This window comes from Hemitrygon akajei, chromosome 9 (genome assembly GCF_048418815.1).
Source record: "Hemitrygon akajei chromosome 9, sHemAka1.3, whole genome shotgun sequence".
Lineage (NCBI taxonomy): Eukaryota > Metazoa > Chordata > Chondrichthyes > Myliobatiformes > Dasyatidae > Hemitrygon > Hemitrygon akajei.
The window spans coordinates 174,620,016-174,642,937 of record NC_133132.1 but is presented as its reverse complement, the minus strand read 5'-3'; the positions used below and the strand labels follow the sequence as shown (position 1 = coordinate 174,642,937).

Here is a 22,922-nt window from a genome sequence, read left to right as displayed (position 1 = left end):
TGTTATGTAATGAACTAGATTTGAATAGGAAGCTGAAGGTAAAGGAACATTTAGGAGGCAATGATTATAACATGATAGAATTAGAGAGAGAGAATCTCAAGTCAGATGCATCACTAGTGGAGTAAAGGGAATAGAAATGTCTAGTGTTTCTAGGGGAAATTTGGAAGGTGTTGGGAAAGATACATCTCAAAGGTGAAAAAGAATTCTAAAGGCAAGATGATGCAACTGTGGTTGTCAAGGGGAGTCAAAGAGCATAAAAGCGAAAGGGAGAGCATATAAGTAGGTTAGAAGATTAAGAAGCTTTTAAAAACCAACAGAAGGCAACTAAAAGGCCATTAAGAGAGAAAAGATGTAATATGAAGATAAGCCAGCCAATAATACAGAAGTTTTTTCAAATATTCAGTTTAAGGAGTAAAAAAGAGAAGAGAGAGGATATTAGATTACCGAAAAATGACAGCAAAGAGGTAGCAATGAGGGGTCAAAGAAATGGCAAAGAAAGTTATTAAATATTCTGCTACAGTCTTCAATGTGGATGATGCTAGCAGAAACCAGAAGTGAGTGTCATTGCTCACTTCTGCCCCCTGAGGCATAATGCCTCACTTAAGTTTTTCCACTGGTAGATGAGACTAGAACTAGATCTGGGGGAGTAAATTTAGGACAGAGATGAGGAGGAACTGCTTTTCCCAAATAGTGGTGAATTCTCTTCTTAACGAAGCAGTGGAAGCTACCTCAGTAAGTATATTTAAGACAAGTTTGGAAAGATTTTTGATAGTAGGGGAATTAAGGGTTATGGGTAAAAGGCAAGTAGGTGGAGGTGAGTCCATAGTCAGATCAGCCATGATCTTATTGAATGGCAGAGCAAGGCTCGATGGGCCATATAGCCGACTCCTGCTCCTATTTCTTATGTTCTTATGTTTTATGTACTAGATAGATGCCTCTCTCTGCCTGGAGGCCTATGACTTGTGGAGTGCCACAAGCATTGGTGCTGGGTCTATTATTGTTTGACATCGATATCAATGAGTTGGATGATAATGTAGTTAGCTGGATCAAATATTTGTGGATGACACCAAAATTGGGGAAGTAGTGGACGGTGAAGAAGACTATCATGGCTTTCGGTGAAATCAGGACCAGCTGGAAAAATGGGCTGAAAATCGGCAAATGGAATTTAATGCAGACAAAGTGCGGTGTTGCACTTTGGTAGGACCAGCCAGGGTTAGACATATGCGGTGAACTATAGGGTATTAAGGTGTGTGGTAGAACAAATGGATCTGGGAATGCAGGTCCATAGTTCAGCGAAAGTGATAGGGTCATAAAGCAACTTTTTGACCTTCATAAAGCTAAGTATTAAGTACAGAAGATGGGACATTATGTAAAGTTGTAAAAGAAATTGGTGAAACCTAATTTGGAGTACTGAGTGCAGTTTTGGTCACCTACAGTACCTACAGGAAAATTGGAAATAAGGTTGAAGGAATATCGAGAAAATTTACAAGGATGTTGCCAGGATAGGAGGACCTGAGTTATAAGGAAAGATTGACTACTATAGGTTCTGACTCTATTCCATGGGACATCGAGGGGAGATTTAAGTGAATATTGTTTATTTGGATTTTCAAAAGGCCTCTGACAAACTGCCGCACATGAGATTGCTTAACAAAATAAGAACCCATGGTATTATATGGAGAAGAACTACTCAGAAGATTGACTGTTTAGCAGGAAGCAAAGTGTGGGAATAAAGGAAGCATTTACTGGTTGGCTGCTGTAATTAGGGGTGTGCTACAGGGATCAGTTTTTGGACCGCTTCATGTCACATTATATGTCAATGATTTGGATGATGGGATTGATGGCTTTGAGGCCGGGTTTGCAAATGATACGAAGATAGGTGAGGTGTAGGTGGTGTTGAGGAAGTGCCTGCAGAAGGACTTAGACCTATTGGGGGAATGGACAATTGTTACGTACCCCGTAACTGGGTCACTTACCAGCAAAGATAGAGAGGTCCGTTGAAGTCTGATGGTACTATTTTTAACAGTATTTATTGGTAAAAATACACAAAAATAATATCAATGCCACCATACAGATAATATACATCATCAATACTAAATCTAAAAGCGCGGGTATAATAATAATCAATAAGAAATAGCTCTATCGTTGTCTAGGGGATAATGTATTGTCCGATGGAAATATAAAAGTCACTCAAGTTCATTCAAGCTGCAGCTTTTGGTTGGAGAGAGAGACGGATTAAAACTTGCCCATTCCTTTTATGATGTCAATCCTTCGAGAGTCGTTGGGGCTGACTTCTCCTTTGTTGTTAGCTAAAGCCGTTCTTCTGTGGCAAGGCCCACCAATTCCAAGGCAAATGGAAAAGGACGCACGTGGCTTTCCACCGGCTTTCGCTATTATGCTGTTACAGGATTTCTAGCGTTTCTTCTGGTGCGTCTGAGGGGCTGTTCCCACAGACCCTCTTTTATCCCCACTCACGGGGTCTCAGATGTCAATCAGGGTGGAATGATGCCATCCCCCAACCAGCCCACATTGCCCGAGGGCTTCCATGAAGCACAGTATTCAATACACAATTCCATCTCCAAGAGACAATGGCCGTTTCCCGTAGCTTTGTATCGCCGAGGGGCCAAGACATTCCAAACGTCTCTCTCTCATTTCCTGGGTCTCCTGACCTGAATTAATAGCGATCTTGCGATTCTCAAAAAGGAGGGGGCACAGACGTAACACAATGAAGTAGCAGATGGAATTTAATGTAGAGATGTGGATAGTCATGCACATTTGCAGAAGGAATGAAGATGTGGACAATTTTGTAAATGGCGGGAAAATTCAAAATTCAGAGGTACAGAGGGACTTGGGAGTCCTCATGTAGGATTCCATAAAGATAACTTGCAGGTTGAGTTGGCGGTGATGAAGGAAAATTCAATGTTAGTATTCATTTCAAGAGAACTAGAATACAAAAGCAAAGATGTAATGCTGAGGTTTTATAAGGCATTGCTCAGGTCACACGAAGTATTGTGAGCATTTTTGAGCTCCTTATCTTAGAAAGGATGTGCTGGCATTGAAGTCCAGTGGAGCCTTACAAGAATGATCCCAGGAATTAAAGGGTTAATGTAAGACAATAAGCCCATAAGACTATTAGATAGATACATAGAAAATCCTACAACACAATACAGGCCCTTCAGCCCACAATGCTGTGCTGAACATGTACTTTCTTTAGAAATTACCTAGGGTTACCCATAGCCCTCTATTTTTCTAAGCTCCATGTACCTATCCAGGAGTCTCTTAAAAGACTCTATCATATCTGCCTCCACCACCATCGCCGGTAGCCCATTCCACGCACTCAACACTCTGCATAAAAAACTTACCCCGACACCTCCTCTGTACCTACTTCCAGGTACCTTAAGACTATGCACTCTCGTTTTAGTCATTTCAGCCCTGGGAAAAAGCCTCTGACTATCCACACGATCAATTCCTCTCATCATCTTATACACCTATAAGATGTAGATGGAAAATTGGGCCATTTGGCCCATCAAGCCTGTTCCACCATTTCATCATGGCTGATCCAATTTTCCTCTCAGCCCCAATCTCCTGCCTTCTCCCTGAATCCCTTCCTGCCCTGACCAATTAAGAATCTATCAACCTCTGCTGAAAATATATATAAAGGTTTAGCCTGTGGCAAAGAATACCACAGATTCACTATTCTCTGGCTAAAGAAATTCCTCCTCACCTCCGTTCTAAAAGGACACCCTCTAAGCTGAGGCTGTGACCTCTAGTCTTAGACTCTCCCACCGTAGGAACCATCCTCGCCACATCCACTCTATCAAGGCCTTTCACCGTTCGATAGGTGAAATAGGTCAGTGGGCCAACGAGTGGCAAATGGGTTGCAATGCAATGTGTGACATGATGCAATTTAGAAAGTCAAACCAGTGTAGGACTTCCACTATGAATGGGAGGACATGAACAAGTGCAATGGAGTAGAGGAACTTCAGAATAGAAGTGGACAGTTCAATGAAATTGGCATCACAGGTAGACAGCTGGTGAAAATGGCATTTATCATGCTGGCATTCACCAGTCAGGTCATTGAGTACAGGAGTTGGGACATTATACTGCAATTGTATATGATATTGTTGAAGTAGTCCTGACAAAGTGACTCAGCTCAAAACATCAACTGTTTATTTATTTCCATAGATGTTGCCTGACCCGCTGAGAACCCCCAGCATTTTGTGTGTGTGAACAGTTTTTCTAACCTATTATAGGAACAAGTGTGGTTAAACTGGAAGGTTGGTAGGAAAGATTCATGAGGATCTTGGCCAGTACAGGAGGGCCTGAGATAAAGAGAGACATTGTCCAGGCTAGATCTTTATTTCTTGGAATGTGAGAAAATGAGGGGTAATCTTTTAGAAATATTTAAAATTAAGGAAGGAGGCGCAGAATGCTGAAGGCTCTTACTGAGCAATTCAGGAACAGACAACACTCCGTGTGGATACGGCTTTACTCGGGCCATATCCACTACTTTTTGTAGGATAGTCCATGTTTGCTAGGGCATTGGTGTTTCCATACCAGGCTGTGATGCAGCCACCACATATTAACAAAGTTTTAGATATCATGCTGAATCTCAGATGCTGGGAATCCAGAACAACACACACAAAATGCTGGAGGAGCTCAGCAGGTCAGGCAACATCTATGGAAATGAATAAACAATTCACTTCTCAGTCCGAGACCCTTCATTAGGACCGATGAAAAAATTGTTGGGGAAAAATAGGTTGGTTAAGTCAAATGCTAGTCAAAGGTGTGATATTAGTTAACAAACTTACTAAATTTCCACTGGAGACCAATTTGCAGTGTAAATTTGGATAGAACTCAAAGAGAGAAGGGAAAAGTTTCAGTAGCAAACATTTGGCACAGCTCAGTACATCACAATGATCAGACTGCTGTGGAATTGCTAAGCCAACTACAAGCTGCCAGAAATCAGAGAGTTGTAATCGTGGGCGATTTCAATTACCCAGCAATTAAGTGGACAGAACCACAGCTCCCTCAAGGGAAAGAAAAAAGTGGAAGCACATTTATTGCAGTAATTAGAAACTGCTTCTTGTCACAACATGTGAATTGGTGCTCCAGAGCTGATATTATATTAGATTTAAATGTTCATGGGCAAAAATTACACAGCACAAAGAAATGATCATAATTCACTTACAACTGAGACAATTATGTGAAATAGTCTAATATGATAACAAGAAAAGCTGGGCCACACTTAAACAAAAACAGAAGTTTACACAATGATCCAAAAACAGATATCCAACTGCATAATTTCCTGAATGTCGAAGTAATACTTACTACATGTTCAAGAAAAGAGAAGTCTACAGAAAGTGGTGGATTGAGCCCAGTGCATTACAGGCGAAATGTTCCCCACCATTGAGCATATCTACAAGGAGCTCTGTCACAGGAAAGCAGTGTCCAACATCAGCACCCCCGCCATCCAGACCATGCTCTCTTCTCCCTGCTGCCATCAAGCCTCAGTTCTCACACCACCAGGTAGAACATGGTGACATATATTCTGACTTTCTTTCATGTAAATATAATGCCAGTATTGTGGTTGAAATAGATTCTAAATTTGAAACAACACATAAAGCAAAGCCTATAAAATTAATGTTGGGGTCAAGAGAAGAGAGTTAAAGAAAAGTTGAATAGCCCCACAAATACTCCTAAGACTCCTGCCACTTAAATTCTCAGATGATTCACAGCTTTAGGTTCTCTGTCATCAGTCCCCACCATTGCAACACTGATGACCAATGTACACCCAAGGCATTGCACCTCATCTTCAAGCTGACCAGGCTTCACACTTAGGATCCTAATTTTTAACTTAATAATGCCAGGTAATGACCCCTCTTTTTCTCAGCTCCACAAATGTTGCTTTATGTACAGTATCTGTTTATTTTTCCCTAGCTAGGAGACAGTTAAGGGATATTTGAATAAGTACATGGATGGGAGGCAAATGGAGGGCTATGGTCCATCTGTGGATCAAGGGAACTAGGCAAAATAATAAACAACAAACACGAGGAAATCTGCAGATGCTGGAAATTCAAACAACACACACAAAATGCTGGTGGAACACAGCAGGCCAGGCAGCATCTATAGGGAGAAGCACTGTCGACATTTTGGGCTGAGACCTGATGAAGGGTCTTGGCCCAAAACGTCGACAGTGCTTCTCACTATAGATGCTGCCTGGCCTGCTGTGTTCCACCAGCATTTTGTGTGTGTTGTTAGGCAAAATAATAGTTTTGCACGGACTAGATGGGCTGAAGGGCCTGTTTCAATGTTATAATTGTCTTTGACTCTGTAAGTCTCTTCTATCTTTAAATTCCAATTTTAAGGCCTTTGTTAACATGACGACATTGGTCTGCTCCTCACTATGGACATAAAGTTATCCAAAATGGAGACAGGCCCTTCAACCCAATTGCTTCATGCCAACCAAGATGCACATCTAAGCTAGTCCATTTGCCATTGTGTGACAAATAACCTTCTGAATATTTCTGATCCATCTCTCTGCCAACTGGCTTTTAAAAATTGCTCTTGTACCTGCCTCAACCACTTACTCTAATATGCAACAAGCTTTTCACTGTATCTTCAAAGTTCAAAGTAAATTTATTGTCAAAGTACATTAATGTCCCCACATACAGCCATAGAAAAGTACAGGACAGAAACAGGCCCTTTGGCCCATCTAGTCTGTGCTGAACCATTTAAACTGCCTACTCAATCGACCTGCATCAGGACCAGAGCCCTCCATACCCCTACCATCCATGTACTTATCTAAACTTCTCTTAAATGTTGAAATCAAGCTTCCATGCACCACTTACACTGGCAGCTTGTTCCATGCTCTCATAAACCTCTAGGTGAAGAAGTTTCGCCTCATGTGCTCCTTCAGCTTTTCACCTTCCTCCTTAACAAATGACCTCTAGATGTAATCAGAGTAGGTATACTATCCTGAGATTCAATTTTCTTGTGGGCATTCACCAAAAATGCAAAGAAAATCTACTTTTCATAGTCTTGATATTTATTGTTTATTTATTTATGTGTTTTACACCCTGGTTCGAAGAAATGATGTCTCATTTCTATATACATTACATAGTAATATATATTATATACAAACGCTTGTAGTTAAATGACAATAAACTTGACTTGATTAGGCTACAATGCTGTGTAATGGTACAGAGAAATCTGGGAGTCCAAGTGCATCAATTATTGAAAGTAGCATTACAAGCAGATGTTCATTTGACAGGTGCCGTGTCGTACGACGTGGGCAGTTATGGTCTATCCATGACCATGAGTGCTCTTGGCAAATTTTTCCACAGAAGTGGTTTGCCATTGCTTTTTTCTGGGCAGTGTCTTTACAAGATGGGCGACCCCAGCCATTATGAATACACTTCAGAGATTGTCTGCTTGGTGTCAGTGGTCACATAACCAGGACTTGTGATATGCACCGGCTGCTCAAACAGCCATCCACCACCTGCTCCAATGGCTTCACATGATGCTGATAGAGGCTGGGGGTGGGGGTGGGCCTGCTAAACAGGTGCTACATCTTGTCCATGGGTGACCTACAGTCTAGAGGAGGGAATGAGTGCCTTACACTTCCTTTGGGAGAGACAAATCTCCACCCTGCCACTCAACACAGGTATTTAACACACTGACCCTCATCAGAGAGAGCATTAAGTATTGGAGTTGAGACATCATGTTGCAGTTGTACAAGTTGTTAGTTTGGCTACATACAGAGCATGGTATACAGTGTTGATCATACTGTTATAGAAACGATGATGTAAATTGGAAAGAGTACAGAAAAAATTTACAAGGATGTGTCCAGGACTGGAGAGCCTGGCCAAACTAGGTCTTTATTCCTTGGATTATAAGAGAACGAGGGATTACCTTACTGAGATGCTCAAAATTATCTCAGGCGTTGATGTGGTGGATGGCAACCGTCTCTTCCTCAGGGTAGGGGAGTCCATAATTTAGGGGGTGGGCTACACAGAATTATGAAATGGGAAAAGTATAAAAAAGGCCTAAGACTGTAAGATATAGGAGCAGAATTGGGCCATTTGGCCCATCAAGATTGCTCCACTATTTTATCATGGCTGATCCATTTTCCCTCTCAGCAGTAATCTCTTGCCTTCTCCCCACTTCATGCTCTGACAATTTAAGAATCTATCAACCTCTGCCTCAAATGTCCCAGAAGACTTGGCCATCACTGCTGCCTTTGGCAACAAATTCCACCCTAATCTCCACTTTCTGGCTAAAGAAATTCCTCCTCATGTCTTCTCAAAAAGACTTATTCTGAGGCCATGTCCTCTGGTCTTAGATTCCCCCACCATAGGAAACATCCTCTCCACATCCACTCCATCAAGGCCTTTGAAGGACAACTTATTTCACAGAGAATAGTGGATATATGGAACAAGCTGCCAGACAAAGTGAACAAAGCAGGAATATTAGTATCACTTAAGAAGCACTGAGATAGGTAGATCAAGGTATGGGCCGTATGCAGGAAATTCAGGCCTCCTGAGTTGGCACCATGGTTGGGACAGACTTGTTGGGCCAAAGGGCCTGTCTCCACATGTCTTGCTGTATGAATTTAATTGCAAATTTAAAATATAATAACACTCCTTCAGTAAGAAAATCTGCCCAGAATCATACTCCAACTGTCAAATATTCCAGTGTTTAGATCACATCATTGATTATAAATGCAATCAAAATTTTGAATTTGCCATTCATCTGTCAGCTTCTTAAATTCAACCTTGAATAAGTGATCACTGGAACTTCAGAATGCAGATGAGTAACGTTTAAATAATAGAAAAAAATACAAAGAATCATTTTGTTTTAACATGCACCCATTTGAAGCAAAACTTTCATTCACACGAAACAATATTTGGTGTTAATGGGGGCCATGGATTACATATTTGAAAGCATGTTTCAAATCCTCGTGGGGGAATGGAAATTAGTATCTGAAACTGTATAAAATAATTAAATGCAAACCTTGTAAGCACCCAAGTGGTTAAAAAGCCTGCAGTCTTTCAGATGACAGACAGTGTGTTCAGACATGTTTCTGCAAACAGCCTGTGAAACCACCTCAGTTTAATTACAATTAGATGCCTACTGAATGCCCAATGCAGAGCTGAGTAATCGTTTTAGCTCTGACAGCTCGAAGATGCATCGCTTCACTGGAACTGTGGTACTCACTGAGGTTAGTCCTGTCACCGAACATGGGGATTGCAGTAATCACTGAGGTAAGTCCCATCACTCTACATTGGGGTAGAACTATTCACTGAGGCTCGTCCCACCATCTACTCCAGGGTTTCAGTAATCACTGAGCATAGTCCCACCACTCCACGCTGAGAGTGTGCTAATCGCTGACGTTAGTCCCATCATTCCACGCTGAGAGTGTGGTAGTCGCTGAGGTTAGTCCCATCACTCCAGAGTGGGATTGCTATGCTCACTGAAGCTTGGTCTATCATTCTACACTGAGAATGAGGTACTTATCATGATTATTCCCATCACTCCATGCTGGGTCTACAGCACTTCCAATGCTTAGTCCCACACTACATACTGGGTTTTCACTACAGACAGAGAATGTTCTCGAGCAAGCATCTGCAAAAACTCCACTCCCATGCCGACACGACTGTCCATGGCTTCCTCTACTGCCACACTCAGATGAAGGAGAAACACCTCAAATTCCATCTCGGTAGCCTTCAACCTAATAGCATGAACACCAATTTACCAACTTCCAGTAATTTCTCCCACCTCCCTCTTATCAATTTTGCAATTCCCCATTCTGGTTCCTCTCTCATCCTTGTCTTCTCATCTGCCCATCACCAAACTCTGGTTCCCCTTCTCCTTCCCTTTCTCACAAGGTCCACTGTCCTTTCCTATCTAATTCATCCTTCTTCAATCCTTTACCCTTTCACCTCCCAACATCTTACTTCATCCCCCTCACCCATCCGCCCACCCTTACTTGTCACATGTCCACTTGTACTCCTTCCCTCTCACCAGCCTTTTATTCTGGTTTTTCCCCCTTCCTTTTCTTTCCTGATGAGGGGTTTTGGCCCGAAATACCAACGGTTTATTCCTCTCCATAGATACTGCCGAGTTGCTAAGTTCCTCCAGCATTTTGTGTGAATTGCCCAAGAATTCAATCATCCACTGAATCTCATGTGTTCATGATTTACAGAATCTCTTCATGTACCACCAGGCTCAAGGACAGATCCTTGAACGGACTGTAAGATGACTCTTGATCTCACAATATCCTTCACTATGATCTTGCCCGTTATTGTTTACCTGCACTTTCTCTGCAACTGTTAGACTTTATTCTGCACTGTTATTGCTTTACCTTGTCCCACCTCAGTGCATGGTGTAATGATCTGGTCTATATGAACAGCATGCAAGATATCCTTTTCATTGTAGCTTGCTATATATATCAATAATAAACCAAAATTTCTGTCATTTTACACAGGCAAATAGGTGGCTATAAACCATTACCCTCAGAATAGAGGGATGTCCATAGAGTACAGCGATGAGGAGGAATTTCTTTAGTCAGAGGTGTAGTCAATCTGTGCAAATCATTGACACAGATGGCTGTGGAGACCAGGTCTTTGAGTATATTTAAAATGGAGCTTGATAGGTTCTTGAATCATGAGAAGTTACAGGGAGAAAACAGGATAATGGGTAAGAGGGAAACTATATCAGCATGGTGGAATGGTAGAGTAGAGAGTAGACTCAATGGGCCAAATGGGCCAATTCTGCTCCTATGTCTTGTGGTCATATGCAGCTGACTGACATCATTGCTGCTGGGGACAGTGCAAATATCAATATCCATACTTTAACTCCAAACTCACTGGAGTTATTCCTGTCACTTCACATTGTGGAGAGCATTCAAACTGGCTGCATCAGCAGTGGAGCTGGTGGGGCGAGGGGTACTTCACAGGATTGAAATAAGCTGCAGAAAGTTGTGAACTCAGTCAGTTCATCAAGGACACGAGCTTCTGTAGCATCCAGGACATCTTCAAATGGTGAGCCATAAAAAAGGAGGCATCCATCACTGAGGACCCCAATCACCTCTTCTCATCGCTACCATCAGGAAGAAGGTACAGAAGTCTAAAAACACACACTCCATGATTCAGGAACAGCTCCTTCCACTCCGTCAGCAGATTTCTGAATGGATGGTGAACCCGTTAACCTTACCTCACTATTCCTCTTTTGCATTATATATTTAACCTAACTATTTTATATATATATAACAACAAATTTCACAAAATATGTCAGTGATATTAAACTCCACTGGAATTTGTACTCACCCTGGTTGGTCCCATCACTCCGCACTGGAACTGGTGCCCGGTTGTATCTGCGGTAGAACTTCTGCCACTCCACCCACTTCAACTTGCAAAAAGAAAAATAATGCCCTTTAATAACAACATATCACTTTTTTTTTACAGCAGAGTCCTTTTGTTAAAATTATCAGTTCAACCTTTACAGAATCATATAATTGATCAAGTCATTAAATAATTGATCAGCTCTTTAGGCAGTTAATGGGTATTGGAAAAAGTGAAAATCATTCTCATTCCTTTCCACATCTTCCGAGATACAGTATTACCAAAGCATCACTTTTTCTGCTGACCGGACAGTTCACTATAGTTTTGTATATTGCAAACAATACTCCAAATTAGGCCTCACCAACATCTTTCCAACTTCAACATAACATCCCATTTCCTGTACTCAATACATCGATTTATGAAGGCCAATGTGCCAAAAGCTTTCTCGCCATCTTCAATGAATTATTTAACTGTATTCCCAGATCCCTTTGTTCTACCACACTCCTCTGTGCCCTACCGTTCACTGTGTAAGACCTACCCTGGTTGGTCCTATCACGTGCAAAACCTCCCACTTGTCTGCATTAAATTCCATCTACCATTTTTCCAGCTAATGCAGATCCCTCTGCGAGCCATAATAGCCTTCCTCGCTGTCCACAACACCCCAATCTTGGTGTCATTCGCAAACTTTCTGATTCAGTTAATCACTTTATCATTCAGATCATTGATACAGATGACAAACAGCAGTGGACTCAGCACTGATCCTTGCAGCACTCCAGTCAGAGAGGCAACCATCTACCACCACTCTCTGGCTTCTCCCACAAAGCCGAAGTCTAATCCAATTTACTAGCTCATCCTGAATGCCGTGTATATTTAATGTATTGCACTGTAATTCTCAACATCCTTTGCTCCCAGCAGATTTACAAACTGACTCTTAAATCCACGTTGACAAATACAGTACAGTGCAAAGGTTTTAGGTACCCTAGCTCTATATTATCTATATTATATACAGTGGTTTGTGGGGCATACGTCCAGTCTCTGCAGTCATCAAAAACATAAAGCCATAACACACAGGAGCAGAATTATGGTGGAACGCAGCAGGCCAGGCAGCACCTATAGGAAGAAGCACAGTCGACATTTTGGGCCGAAACCCTTCATCCGGATCAAAGGTCTTGACCGGAAACGTCGACTGTGCTGCCTGGCCTTCTGCATTCCACCAGCATTTTGTGTGTGTCGCTTGAATTTCCAGCTTCTGCAGAGTTCCTCCTGTTTGCAGGAGCAGAATTAGGTCATTTGGCCCAACTCCACTATTTCCACTTAGCTAATCCATTTCCCTCTCAACTTACTCTTCTGTCTTCTCCTTGTAACCTTTCATGCCCTGACTGGTCAAGAATCTATCACCTCTGTCGTAAATATACCCAATGACCTGGCCTCTTACAGCCACCTGTGGCAACAAAACTCACAGATTCACCACCTAAAGAAATTCCACCTCACCTCCATTCTAAATGTTCACCCCTTTATTCTGAAACTGTGCCCTCTGGTCCTAGACTCCCCCACCGTAGGAAACATCCTCTCCACATCCACTCTATCTGTGTCCTCTGGTCCTAGACTCCCCCACTACAGGAAACATCCTCTCCACATCCACTCTATCTGTGTCCCCTGGTCCTAGACTCTCCCACTACAGGAAACATCCTCTCCACATCCACTCTATCTGTGCCCTCTGGTACTAGACTCTCCCACTACAGGAAACATCCTCTCCACATCCACTCTATCTGTGCCCTCTGGTACTAGACTCTCCCACTACAGGAAACATCCTCTCCACATCCACTCTATCTGTGTCCTCTGGTCCTAGACCCCCCCCCCCCACTACAGGAAACATCCTCTCCACATCCTCTCTATCTGTGTCCTCTGGTTCTAGAGTCCCCCACTATAGGAAACATCCTCTCCACATCCACTCTATCTGTACCCTCTGGTCCTAGACTCTCCCACTACAGGAAACATCCTCTCCACATCCACTCTATCTGTGCCCTCTGGTCCTAGACTCCCCCACTACAGGAAACATCCTCTCCACATCCGCTCTATCTAGGCCTTTCAGCATTCAATGGGTTTCAATGAAATAATCCTTCATTCCTCTAAATTCCAGCAATACAGGCCCAGAGTCATCAAATGCCTTTCATTGCTGGAATCATTCTCATGATGTTCCTCTGAACCCTCTCTGATGTCAGCACGTCACTTCTTAGATAAGAGGCCTAAAACTGTTCACATTATTCCAAGTGCCTCACCAGTGCCTTACAAAGCATCGGCATTAAATCCTTGCTTTATATTCTAGTCTTCTTGAAACAAATGCTAACATCGCATTTTCCTTCCTCATCACTGACTGAAACTGCAAATTAACCTTCAGGGACTCCCGCACAAGGATTCCCAAGTCCCTTTGCACCTCAGGTTCTTGAATTTTCTCGGTAACGCTGATGACATCATCTCTTGCGCGCTGTAGTAAATCAGGGCAGGAGGTGCCCAATCAATTCCCTGCTTTAAAAATTAGCTTCATTTGTCACAAGAACATTGATGGATGGAACTTCAACAGGCAATGGGCACAGATTCCTCAAATCATGCAAAACCACACTCATATACAATTTACATGTACAAAAATTAAATCAGACAAAAGCTGCATGTATTTATCAGCTATAATTTACCCGTTTATATGTGTTGGACTGAATGGTTCAGAGCTTGGCTTCTAGATTTCTTCTTTTGCAGTTATGGCTCTCTTTCAGGGATATTTCATTGGTCAGGACAATTAAGTGGTAAAAGCACACATTTCAGTAAAAACAAAAAAAAATACACACCATAGGAGCAGAATTAGGCCTTCAGCTCATCAAGTCTGCTCCACCATTCCATTATGGCTGCTTTATTATCCCTCTCAACCCCATTCTCCTGCCTTCTCCTGATGCCCTAACTAATCAAGAACATATTAACCTCTGCTTTAAACACTGTAGTCATAAAAATATTCCAGGAGGATATTTACTTAAACATTTGGCATTATTTAAAGTAAAATCTTGCATCGTTTCTCTTTTGAAATTGTTGAAACTGAGCAAACACAAAGTAATTCTGCATGGTGACCAGTGGTCTTGATGTATACTTTAACTTGAATGATGGCTGAGAATGTTAATTTGCAGAGGAAGATTTGTAGATACACCACGATTCTCTACACAGAACACAGCTGTCGATCTTGGAGCTGCTTAGTGCTGACTGAGCTTACTTTGAAAGATCTAAAGATTAGCTTTATTTGTCACTTGTACATCAAAAAATACAGTGAAATGAATCGTTTATGCCGAAGGCTGAGGACACGCTGGGGGCAGCCTGCAAGTGTTACCATGCTTCTGAACTTACTAACCCTAACTCCTCTTTGAAATGTGGAAGGAAACCCATATGAACACAGGAAGAACTTAAACATTTCCTTACAGCCGGTAGTGGGAATTGAACCCGATCTTGCAGCTGCCACTGTAGAGCGTTGTTCTAACCGCTACACTACCACGCCACAGATAGACTAGGACAATGGAGATCTCACCATCTTACAATCTGATTTCTGCCCCTCTTCCTTCAACACCATCACACCCCGCTTTTGTTTTTCATGAGAAATATTTGTGTGATTTCTATTAAAATTATAAGTAAGGGTCAGATATAATCAGCTCAGACCAAAGAAATATTCATTATCCAGAACACCAGGCAGCCAATTTCACATCAGCTTCATTGGAGACAATAACTGAATCAGTGAGTCAGTGCTGCCTTCACAATTCATAATTCTGAATTTGAGAATAATTCCGGCTTCAGAAGCTCTGCACAGGAACTACAGCACAAACTCAGTTGGATCAGGAATATGGCTGGGCTCACTGTGTTAATGGAGTTCATGAATTAATTTCCTGTTTTCAAATCTATCAAAGTAAAAGTGCATTTAATGCAGAAAAGGATCAACTTTACTCGACACATATATTTACACGTATTAGGAATTTACCGTGGTGCGGAGGTTGACAGGTTGGCAGTTGTCAAGGATGTCAAAGGTCATGGGGCAAAGGCAGGTGAATGGGGCTGAGGGGAATGATACATCAGCCTTGATTAAATGGTAGAGTATACTCAATGGGCCGAATGGCCTATTTCTGCTCCCATGTCTTGTGGTCCAATGGACGTGCAAGAAAAAATAACAGTATTCAACAAATATTAGGAATAAATTAAACAAAAATAATTATCTGTATTAAAACTATAATGTTAGAAGTTAGGCTGTAGAAGTGCAGTGCAGTGACAGGGGAAACTTTTAAGATGGTGTGAAGTTTTTGCTTTAATGTGCTTTTCAGAAGGGGTCTTTTGGAAAAGGCAGTTTGTAGGGTGGGTTGTGTCGTTTCCGCAGTAATAAGTTGATGGTGGGTAATAAAGGAAATGGCTGAGGCATTGAACGACTATTTTGTGTCAGTCCTCACAATGGAGGACATGTCTAATATGCCAAAGAGGGATGTTATGGATGAAATGGGAGGTGAGGACCTCGATAAAATCAATGTCACTAAAGAGATAATGATGAGCAAACTAGAGGGCCTGAAGGTAGATAAGTCCCCTGGTCCTGATGGGATGCATCTCAGGGTGCTGAAGGAATTGGTGGAGGTTACAGTAGACGCATTGGTAATCATTTATCAAAAGTCTCCAGACTCTAGGGAGGTCCCGGCGGATTGGAAGACAGCAAAAGTCACGCCATTTTTTAAAAAAGGATATAGGCAAAAGACGGGCAACTGTAGGCCAGTTAGCTTAACATCTGTAGTCGGGAAGATGCTTGAAGCTGTCATTAAGCAAGAAATAGCGAAACACGTGGTGAGTGGGGTGCCGCAGGGATCAGTGCTGGGCCTGTAGTTTGCCTGGGACTATACTCTCTGGAGTTCAGAAGAATGAGAGGGGATCTTATAGGAACATACAAAATTTTGAAGGGGATAGATAAGTTGGAAGTAGAAAAGTTGTTTCCATTGGTAGGTGAGACTAGAACTAGGGGACATTGCCTCAAGATTCAGGGGAGAAGATTTAGGACAGAGATGAGGAGAAACCGTTTTTCCCAGAGAGTGGTGAATCTGTGGAATTCTCTGCAGTTGAGAAGCAGTTGAGGCTTCCTCACTAAACATATTTCAAATACAGTTAGATAGGTTTTTACATAGTAAGGGAATTAAGGGTTATGGGGAAAAGGCAGGTAGATGGAGCTGAGTTTACTGACAGATCAGCATGATCTTACTGAATGGCGAGACAGGCTCGATGGGCTGGATGGCCGACTCCTGCTCCTATTTCTTATGTTCTTATAAATGTGAGTTATTGCACTTTGGGAGGAAGAACTCGGGTTGGATTACACACCAAACGGTAAGGCACTGAGAAGAACAGTGGAAGAAAGGAATTGGGAATACAAATCCATAATTCCTTGAAAGTGATGTCAAAGTAAACAGTCATAAGGAGAGCTTTTGGGAAAATGGCCTTCATAAATCAGAGTATTGAGTATTGAAATGAATTGACTTTATTACTTACATCCTTCATATACATGATTAAATATGCAATGTGCAATTTATATTATGTCACCAAGACAGTCAATATAACATAGAAATATAGTTGTGTCAGCATGACTTAAGCAGTCTGATGGCCTGGTGGAAGAAGCTGTCCAGGAGCCTGTTAGTCCTGGCTTTTATGCTGCTGTACTGTTTCCCGGATGGTAGCAACTGGAACAGTTTGTGTTTGGGGTGAATCGGGTCCCTAATGATCCTTCAGATCCTTGAGGTAAAGGCAGGTTTGGTATTGTCACTTAAAGTAAAATTGGATAGGTATATGGACAGGAAAGGAATGAAGGGTTTTGGCTGAGTGCGGGTCAGTGAGAGTAAGTGTTCGGCACGGACTAGAAGGGCCGAGATGGCCTATTTCTGTGCTGTAATTGTTATATGGTTGTATGAGTGTTTACACACTTGTCTTTGTAAATGTCCTGAATAGTAGGAAGTTCACATCTACAGATGTGCTGGGCTGTCTGCACCACTCTCTGACAGAAGTGCAGTTTCCATACCAGGCAGTGATGCAGCCAGTCGGGATGCTCTCAATTGTGCCCCTATAGAAAGTTCTTGGGATTTGGGGGTCTATACCAAACTTCTTCAGCCGTCTAAGATGAAAGAGGTGCTGTTGTGCTTCTTTCACCACACAGCCGGTATGTATACATCATGTGAGATCCTCAGTAATGTTTATGCTGAGGACCTTAAAGTTCACTCTCTAAACCCCAGATCCATTGATGTCAATAGGGGCTAGTCTGTCTGCATTCCTCCTGTAGTCCACAAGTAGCTCCTTTGTTTTTACGACATTGAGGGAGAGGCTGTTTTCTTGACACCACTGTGTTGGGTGATGACTTCTTCTCTGTAAACTGCTTCATTTTTATTTGAGATTAGGCCAATCAGTGTAGTGTCACCAGCAAATTTAATTAGCAGATTGGAGCTGTGGGTGGCGACAGTCATGGATAAACAGACAGTAAAGAAGGGGGCTTCGGACACAGCCCTGAGGGGCTCCTGCGTTGAGCGTCAGAGGGGTAGAGGTGAGTGAGCCCACTCTTACCACCTGTCGGTGATCTGACAGGAAGTCCAGGATCCAGCTGCACAAGACAGGGTCAAGGCCAAGGTCGCTGAGCTTTTTGTCGAGCCTAGGTGGAACTATGGTGTTGAATACTGAACTGTAGTCCAAGAACAGCATTCTCACATAAGCATCCTTCTTCTCCAGATGTGTAAGGATGGTATGTAGAGCTGTGGCTGTTGCATCATCTGTCGATCGATAGGCAAATTGTAGGGGTTCCAGTGTGGGTGGTAGCAAACTGCAGATGTAGCCCTTGACCAACCTCTCAAAGCATTCGCTTATTATTGAGGTGAGTGTGACAAGATGGCAGTCGTTCAGACATGTTAATTTGGTCTTTTTAGGTACAGGGACAATGATGGATGTTTTGAAGCAGGAGGGCACTCTACACTGGGAGGGAGAGAAGTTAGAAATGTCTGTAAACACACCAGCCCGTTGTGCCACACCGACCAGAAGAGGAGGTATGATGTTATGTTAAAATTGTATAAGACATGGGTGAAGCCAAGTTTGCAGTATCGTGTGCAGATCTATCACCAACCTACAGAAAAGGAATCAACAAGATTGAAAGAGCACAGAGAAAATGTACAAGGATGTTGCTGGAACTTGTGGATATGTAGGAAAGGTAAAGATTGAATAGATTAGAACTTCAATCCCTGAAGCATAGGACAATGAGGGGAGATAGGTTGGAGGTATTCAAATTATGAGGGGTGTTGAAAGGTTAAATGAAGATAGGGTATATGTGAGCAGGTTTTTTTTCCACTGAGGTTGGGTGAGACTAGAACTAGAGGTTGTAGATTAAGTGAATGCTTAGAAGAAACTTCTTATGGGTGGTGAAAGTCTGGAATGAGCAGCCAGTGGAAATGTTTGATGTGGGTTTGAGTACCTCATTTAGGGGAGGTTTGGGTAAGTACATGGACAGCAGGGGTATGGAAAGCTATGGTGCAGGGGCAGGTCGATGAACAAGGCAGTATTTCTTTACTCAGAGAGTGATAGCTGTGTGGAATGAGCTTCCTGTAGAAGTAGTAGAGGCCAGTTCAGTTGTGTCATTTAAGGTAAAATTGGATAGGTATATGGACAGGAAAGGAGTGGAGGGTTATGGGCTGAGTGCGGGTAGGTGGGACTAGGTGAGATTAAGAGTTCGGCACGGACTAGGAGGGCCGGAATGGCCTGTTTCCGTGCTGTGATTGTTATATGGTTATATGGTTATAAGAGTTTGGCAAGGATTAGATGGGCTGAAGGGCCTATTTCATGCTCTCAGACTATAACTGAACCAAATTTTCAAAGAGGAAGCAAAATGCACAGACTGTTTGTTTACACATTTAGCACAAGCGATTAAAGATGAATTCCCATCCTTTTGACTTTGGCAGCCCTCTCTATATATACACACATAAGACCATAAAATACAGGAGAAGAACTAGGTCATATGGTCTATTGAACCTGCTCCACCATTTAATCATGGCTGAACTAATTTCTCTCTCAGCCTCAATCTCCTGCCTTCTCCCCGTATCACTTCATGCTCTGACCAGTCAAGAATCTATTAACTGCTGACTTAAATATACCCAATAACTTGGTCTCCACAGCCTCTTATAGCAACAAATTCCACAGATTCAGCACTCTCTGGCTGAAGAAATTACTCCTCTAAGAGGATGCTCCTCTATTCTGAGGCTGTGTCCTTGGTCTTAGTCTCTTCCACCATAGAAACATCCTCTCTACATCCACTCTATCAAGGCCTTTCACCATTCGATATATTTCAATGAGGTGACCCCTCATTCTTCTGAATTCCAGCAAATGGAATTTTATGCTGCTGTACCATTTCCCGAATGGCAACAACTGACTAGCTGCATCACTGCCTGGTATGGGAACTGTACTTCCCTCAATCGCAGGACTCTGCAGAGAGTGGTGTGGACAGCATCTGTATTTGTGAACCTCCCATGATTCAGGACATTTACAAAGACGGGTGTGTAAAAAGGGCCCGAAGGATCATTAGGGACCCGAGTCCCCCAACCACAATCTGTTCCAGCTGCTACCATCCAGGAAATGGTACCACAGCGTAGAGCCAGGACCAACAGGCTCCGGGACAGCTTCTTCCACCAGGCCATCAGGACGGCTAATTGTTACTGACACAACAGTATTTCTATGTTACATTGACTATCCTGTTAAACTTCCCACTAATTTTTGCCCTGTTTTATGCCCTCTCTTTGGCTTTTATGTTGGATTTGACTTCTCCTGTTAGCCACGATTGTGTCATTTTTCCTTTAGAATACATCTTCCTCTTTGGGATGTAGATATCCTGTGCCTTCTGAACAGTTTCCAGAAATTCCAGCCATTGCTGCTATGCCATCATTCCTGCTGGTGTTCTTTTCCAATCAATTCTGGCCAGCTCCTCTTTCATGCCCCTGTAATTCCCTTTACTCCACTGTAATATTGATACATCTCACTTCAGCTTCTTGTTCTCAAATTTCAGGGTGAATTCAATCATTTTATGATCACTGGTCCCTAAGGATGATTTTACTTTAAGCTCTCTAATCAATTCTGGTTCATTGCACACTAAATCCAGAATATTGGGCTCAAACAAGAGCTGCTCTAATAAGCCATATTTTTGGCACACTAGAAATTCCCCTGCTTCAATCTAGCACCAACCTGATTTTTCCAATCTACCTGCATATTGAATCCCCCATGATGATCACAACATTGTCGTTTGGCATGCATTTTCCATCTCCTGTTGTAATTTGTAGACCACATCCTCACTACTGTCTGGATACAACTCTCATCAGGGCCTTTTTACCCCTGCAGTTCCTTAACTCTATCCACAATGAATCAACACCGTCCATCCCTATGCCACCTCTTTCTAAGGGTTTGATTTCATTTTTTACCAACAAAACAATGCCACCCCTTCTGCCTTCCTGTCTGTCCTTTCGATACAATGTGTATCATTTGACATTAAGCTCCCAGCTATAAACTTCTTTCAGCCATGATTCTGTGATGCTTACAACATCATACTTGCTAATCTGCAACTGTGCTACGTTTATTTACCTAATTCTGTATACTGCATGCATTAAATACAACACCTTCAGTTCTGTATTCACCCTTTTCAATTTTGTCCACTTCTCACATTGCAACTCATCCTGTTGACAGCAATTTTGCCCTATCAACAGCCTCTCCTTGCTACACATTGCCTCTGTTTGTAAACCAGTTATCACATCTTCAGCACTGTTATCCGCCTTTCCTAAAATGCTTCTTGCATTGAAATATACGCAGCTCAGGACACTAGTCGCACCATGCTCAACCTTCTGATTCCTAACTTTGTCTCAGGTCTTACCAACATCTCCACTAACTGTTCTGGCACTCTGGTTCCCATCCCCCACAACACTAGCTTAAACCCCACCGTGCAGCGCTAACAAACCTTCCTGCTAGGATATTAGTCCCCCTCCAGTTCAGGTGCAAGCTGTCCCTTCTGTACAGGTTCCACTTTTCCTGGAAGAGAGCTCAAACATGCAGAAATCCCACTCCAACTCCTTAGCCACATATTATAATCTTCCTAGTTCTGGTCTCACTAGCACGTGACACGGGTAGCAATCCTGAGATCACAACCCTGGAGGTCCTGCCCTTTAACTTAGCACCCAGCTCCCTGAACTCCCTCACCTCTCATCCTACTCATGTCATTGGTACCAACATGGACCATGAATTCTGACTGTTCACCCTCCCATTTAAGAAGGCTGAGGGCTCTGTCCAAGATATCCTGACCCTGGCACCCAGGAGGCAACATACCATCCAGGAATCTCGTTCTCACTCACAGAACCTCCTGTCTGTACCCCGATCACCACAGCGTGCCTCTTCTCCCCCTTCCCTTCTGAATCACAGAGACTTTCCTCTGCTGGGTCATTCCCCCACCTGGCATCAACCAAATTTATACCTGTTCTTAAGGAGGACGGCCACAGGGGAACTCTACACTGGCCCCTTAACCCCTTTCCCCTTCCTGACTGTCACTCAGTTTCCTGTGTCCTGCACCTTGTATGTAACTACCTCCCTTCAGCCTCCCGAATAATCCGGAGTTCATCCAGTTCCAACTGAAAATTCCCTAACGCAGTTTGTTAGAAGCTGCAGCTGGATGCACTTCTCACAGTTGTAGCTGTCAGGGGTTCTGGAGGTCTCTCTGTCTTCCCACATCCTGCAAGAAGAGCATTCCACTATCCTACTTGTCATCCTTACTGTCCTAACTGAGCTTTTCTTTGCTTTCTCTGTGTGAAACCTCTCTTCGCAAAAACCTTGAGATCACCACGCTGACTGTGTCCACTCAGATGGCAGTCGCTGCACTTGCCACTGCTTCCCTTTCATTTGTTCTTGCTAAATGATGATAGCTCTATTGCACTGCTGTAACCCGCTCCTGCCTTTTATCCTTGAACAATTCACCTGATTGAAGTCCCCTCCTCTCCAAGCTTCTGATGTCTGGATTGGCTGCTGGTCAAAATTCTCTCTGACTGTTTTACATGTTATTAAACGTGCTGTGAAAATAGCTCTTCCAAAGAATCAGAATCAAGTGTTTTATCACTGACTTATGTCAGGAAATTTGTTTTGTTGTTTTGTACCAGCAGTACAAAATTATAAGATTATTAAGGGATTGGACATGCTAGAGGCAGGAAAAATGTTCCCGATGTTGGGGGAGTCCAGAACCAGAGGCCACAGTTTAAGAATAAGGGGTAGGCCATTTAGAAAACTTTTTCACCCAGAAAGTTGTGGATCTATGGAATGCTCTGCCTCAGAAGGCAGTGGAGGCCAATTCTCTGGATGCTTTCAAGAAAGAGTTAGATAGAGCTCTTAAAGATAGCGGAGTCAAGGGATATGGGGTGAAGGCAGGAACGGGGTACTGATTGCGGATGATCAGCCATGATCACATTGAATGGCGGTGCTGGCTCGAAGGGCCAAATGGCCTATTCCTGCACTTATTGTCTATTGTCTAAACAGTGCAAT

General features: G+C 42.8%; 1 protein-coding gene across 1 annotated transcript in view; it reads right to left on the bottom strand.

Moving 5' to 3' along the window:
• The window catches only part of LOC140733768 (PC3-like endoprotease variant B), a 2,072,848-nt gene that overhangs the window by 1,486,752 nt on the left and 563,174 nt on the right, over window positions 1–22,922 (bottom strand). The window contains 1 exon segment of the mRNA XM_073057521.1: window positions 11,328–11,409. Within this exon segment, the coding sequence (XP_072913622.1) occupies window positions 11,328–11,409 (82 nt within the window).